Below are 5,187 nucleotides of genomic sequence, written 5' to 3' on the forward strand. Positions count from 1 at the left end.
TTTTTCATTCTAAAAAGAATATGTCTCATAGCAAGAATTTTATAACCAAATACTCTAATGTTATTCATTCTTACATACTCTTGCCTAGAATGAACAATAATTAAAAAAATAAAGCCGACAACAGTGAATCAAACATGACCTTAGCAAAGTAGACTTGGCAAGTTCATTGATGAATCAAAAAAATGTCCATCAACTTTGGGATTCCATCAAAGCAAATTTTCGGTTGGTTTAGGATTTGTTCAATTAAAGGTTTTGGATGAAACTGAATATATAAATTAAGAATTTTCAATGAAGACTATAATAAATCTTTTGAGAAGAAAAAAATAAATTCAAAGATAATTTTATCATTTTAGGTAAAAATCAGTAGTTTTGTTTAAAAAGCGATGATTTTAGGCTAAAACAGAACTAGCTATCTGATCGATTCTCCACTCAACTAGTCTGATCGTCCAATTTGATCAGATTTTCAAAACCATGGCCACCAATAAAATGCTGCCAACACAGTTTCAATTAGCCACTGCAACCGCACATGGGAAACATCCATACACGATCGGCACCGTGTGTTGATAGCTGATCCGAACTCTCCACACCGCTTGTGTATTGGAGTTGGAATCTCCTGCCACCGAAACATATTTCAACCCCTATCAATTCGATCTAACACCGCACATCTCACTATGAAATTCGATGCACCGTAAAAGTGAGACCCGCCAGAAAATGTTGATAGGCTGTTAGAATGCATTCTCTTGACAGGTGATCGGGACTTCGTGCTTTAACAACACCGCCCGTGCATGTTACGGGGAGATATTCCCAATTCACGGGAGGGATGAGCAGTGGGGCGCCAGAGGGGCTCTCTCGTGGCGAGACTATCCCGTGTCCGTAAGATATTGACAAACTGACTGACGGACCAATTTGGTGCGACCAGTGGCCACCGTCGGTCTCGGCTTTGTCCGTCAAACGCCGGTGTTCAACGAAAAAGACAAAATAATTCGTCAAATTGGTGTTAGATCAAAATTTCACTGGGTGGTCTCGGATTTGTCCTGGTGTGGTCGCAGGAAACGTAATCTCATCCCTAGTAGAGCGCACTGTGAATTCCAAACTTCTTCGTTTCCCCTTCAGTTCCCCGAGGAAAATCCATGGGTGCTGCTGAGACTATGGCTATCATAGCAATCTTTGCCACTCCGATCTTACAGATCACATGTGATCGGCTGGCTTCTTGTTTGAGGAAAAGGAAGAGAAGCGAAATGGATGACAACGAGCTGGACAAGTTGAAGGTGAAGTTGCTTAAGATTAGGAGAACGATCCAAAATGCAAATAGCGAGCAACTCTTTGATGAGGTGTTGCAGCCTTGGATTAGAGCTCTCAATAGTGCAGCCTACGAAGCACACGACTTACTGGAAGACTATGAATCGCAGCGACAGGTATGCATAGATAGAATAAAGAAGATTCATGGAAAATTAGATAAAATTGACCAGGAAATAGATCATCTCCACTCCACGGATACCAAACATCTTATGATAAAGAGACCGGAAACAAGTTCCTTCCTCGATGAATGCTCTGTTCATGGCCGGAAGGAAGAGAAGAAAAAAATAATTGACTTATTATTGTCATCTGATCAAAAATCAAATACGGATAATGTTTCTATAATTTCAGTAGTTGGTATGCCGGGGATTGGAAAGACAACCCTCGCTCAGATTATCTACAATGATGAAAAGGTATGTAGATGGTTTCAAATAAGAGCATGGGTGTCTGTGGACAGAGGCTTTAGTCTCAAAAAACAAATAAAGTCGATAATATAGTCTATAGAGTCCACCCGCAGTTCCCCAAACGAAAGGCCGGCCGTTCGGTCCTCCGTAAACATCAACAGGGATTTAGATGTACTTCTATATGAACTTAAGCAACTGATGTCCGAAACGAAATTCTTTATTGTTCTAGACGGCATCTTGGAAATAAATGAGGATGATTGGAATCCATTAAAAGCTGCTTTGAGAGATGGAGTTAGGGGAAGCAAAATTCTAATAACCACCCAGAATCAATATGTAGCTAAGATTACGGGCAGTATTTATACCTTGAGTTTAGATTGTTTGTCCAATGATGATTGTCGGTCATTGTTTGAAGAAAAAGCATTTCCATGTGGAAGGTCATGTGGGAACTTGGAAGAAATTCTTGAGAAAGTTGATACTAAGTGCAGAGGTGTGCCCTTGGTAGCTAGGACCCTTGGGCACTTCTTTAACTCCAAAACTTACAGGCATGACTGGGATGCTATATTGGAAAGTGATCTTTGGTCAATACTTGGAGTCAATAATGACATCTTTAGAGCTCTGTCATCAAGCTATCTTAAACTCCCTACATGTTTGAAGCAGTTGCTTGCTTACAGCTCCATAATTCCCAAAGGCCATAAATTTGACAAGGATAAATTAGTCCATTTATGGATGGCAGAAGGTTTTATTAAGCCAGAGGGGTTTGTTCAACAACAAGGGTCCATAGGAATAGAAAATCTGGGATATGACTACTTCAATGATTTGGCCTCTAGGTCTTTCATTCAATGTACAGATACAAACCAGTCATCAAATGAAGGCTCCGATAACCAGTTAGAATATGAAATGCATCATGTCGTCCATGATTTTGCATACTTCATCTCCCAATATAACTGTTTGAAAATGGAGAATTTGGAACAGCTAGAAAGGCTCTCTTCAGATATCCGTCATTTGTCACTTCTTTGTAAAAATAGACGTGAAATGGCATTACAGGCCATCAATGAAGTGGGAAACATAAGAACAATCCTCCGGCGATGTCAGCATACTCCTGTCATTCATGAAGTCTACTCTCTAGATAGAGGGTTCGAGAACTTGCGTGTATTAGACTTAAGTGATACTAGCATCAATGCTTTGCCAGAATTTATTGGTTGTTTAAAACAACTTCTGCATCTTGATCTATCTCGTACTTACATTTCTTCCTGCAAAGAAATCTGTAGACTTTCTCGTTTGCAATGCTTGAAACTAATGGAATGTCCAGAACTTAGGACCTTGCCAGAAATGGAGGAATTGACCAGCCTAAGACATCTTCATCTGGACCAAACTCCACTACTTGACATGCCACGAAATATTGGAAGGATAACCAGTCTTGAGACGCTTTCCCACTTCATTGTTGGGTCAGAGGAGGAAAACAAGATTGGAGAGTTGAAGGGGATGGCAGCATTTAAAGGATCCCTGCACATTTCAAAGCTTGAGCATGTGAATAATGCTGAGGAAGCTAGTGATGCTGCACTGGTAAAAAAAGAACTTCGGGAGTTAACCTTGGAGTGGAGTGAGCGACAAAATTACCAAAGTCCTAATGTTGCAGATGAAGTCCTTGATAATCTCCAACCTTATGAGAAAATCAAAGAATTACATATATTGGGTTTTGGTGGTAGCAGGCCTCCCACTTGGATGGTCCAGCCAGATTTTTCCAATCTTCTCACAGTTTTCCTTCACGGGTTCAAAAACTGCAAGTTCCTTCCACCTCTTGGGCAGCTCCCCTATCTTCAGTCACTCGGCATAAGTAAAATGGACTTTGTGACAGAAATGGGTGCTTACTTTGGTAAAAGGCGAAATAGAAATGGAAGGGAGGTTCCAGCATTTCCTTCCTTGTTGATGCTTAAATTTGAAGATATGCCTCGTTGGAAGAGATGGGATGGTGTTAAGGAGGATGATTTCCCTCGACTTGTTAAACTTACCATCACCAAATGCCCTGTGTTAGAGGGTCTTCCTACACTCAAATTGAAGGATTGTATGAAAGCCATGATACTCTGTGGGATAGAAGGGCTGAAATTCTGAATGGTATGACTACTAACTTTCTAATACAATTGTTTCTTCTCTACTTTGGAGTTTCTATTTTTCTTAATTTCCCTTTCTATTTCTCTTTGAAGCAACCAAATCTATGTGTATTAGGTGAATCCAGGACAAACAATTTGCAATACCTGCATGGATTTTACCCAGCATGAACATAATATTGCATTTAAACTCTGCCACTAGTCACAAAAGTCAAGGGCTTGGAAGGCAAGTCATTAACTCTCAAACCACATTTGGAAGAGGGCCTTAGATGGCACTTCCATTCCCCTCTCATTCAAAACTAAGATACCCATAGTCCAGTGGACTTCCCTTTTCATCTTGGAGCCTTGGACTCCTTGTGGTCTATCACACACTTAATGACCATAGAAAGCAATCTTTTTTTTTTTCTTTTTCCAAATCTGAGTAATAATAGGAAATTAACGGTTCTTCTAAATCTTCTGTAAGTCATGTTTAGAATAGAGTGAACTGACAACTATGCATTTCTCAACAATTCAGGCTTCTTTTCCAATTTAAACCAAACACCCGGAAATTTGGCATAATGAATATCATTTCCAAAAGAAATGATTCATCTTTCTCTCTTTTCCTAGAAACCAGATGAAATGAATATCATGTGACTCTCAATCCTGTTGCCATCACTTGCCCATAATGTGGGCCATCACTCACAATGTAATAAAGTACATATGCCATGTCCCTTGTTGCTCAAGGATCTCATTTACCCCATTATTTGAGTTGCAGATTTTGCATTACTGTGTACAGGGCAGCCCTGTGCACAAGGCTCCCACCGATGCAGAGTCTGGGGAGGGACAGATGTATGCAGCATTTCCCCTGCACATACAGAGAGGCTGTTTCCAATTGCATTACTGTGTACAAGCTAATAAAAATTCATTGGAAAAGTTTTAATTTAGGCAGCACTCTACTGGATTATTGGTGTTTCAGATTGTTGCTTGTATTTTATCATACTTGCTAATGGATCCCATTCATGAGATGTATGTGTGTACACCATATCATCATCAATAGATTATGATTAGGCTGTTAAGATTTGGGTATTTTCGTTGTCTATTTAGAACATGTATAACCAACATTAGACTAATGGTGCATTTGGATTGTATGAATTAGAACTGAGATAGAAATTCAGATGCATGACTTTTTTTTTTGGTAGAAAGAGTCTTGCCATAGTAAGGTACCGTACCTAATGAATTGAGAACCAATCAATCAGTATTTTCATTCAAACTTTGATAGTTTTAGGTACAGTACCTTTTTCATAACATAGAAAGAGTCTTGCCATGGTAAGGTACGGTACCTAATGAATTGAGAACCAATCAATCAGTATTTTCATTCAAACTTTGATAGTTTTAGGTATAGT

At 39.5% G+C, this 5,187-nt stretch overlaps 1 protein-coding gene across 2 annotated transcripts; it reads left to right on the top strand.

The window, feature by feature from the left end:
* The first annotated feature begins 243 nt into the window (after positions 1-243).
* LOC104596722 (putative disease resistance RPP13-like protein 1) lies at positions 244-4,809 on the top strand. 2 transcript variants are annotated; one of them, XR_016075828.1, is made up of 2 exons: positions 244-1,415; positions 4,560-4,809. XR_016075828.1 is itself a non-coding variant. In XM_010257998.3 (2 exons), the coding sequence occupies exon 1, from the start codon at positions 1,899-1,901 to the stop codon at positions 3,807-3,809; it is 1,911 nt and encodes a 636-aa protein (XP_010256300.1). In that variant the 5' UTR covers positions 732-1,898; the 3' UTR covers positions 3,810-3,812; positions 4,560-4,809. The 2 variants fall into 2 exon arrangements, 1 of the variants encoding a protein (XP_010256300.1); XM_010257998.3 differs by having other exon boundaries at positions 732-3,812.
* Positions 4,810-5,187: the final 378 nt, after the last annotated feature.

Source organism: Nelumbo nucifera, chromosome 5 (genome assembly GCF_055504915.1).
Source record: "Nelumbo nucifera cultivar China Antique chromosome 5, China Antique-T2T, whole genome shotgun sequence".
Classification (NCBI taxonomy): Eukaryota; Viridiplantae; Streptophyta; class Magnoliopsida; order Proteales; family Nelumbonaceae; genus Nelumbo; species Nelumbo nucifera.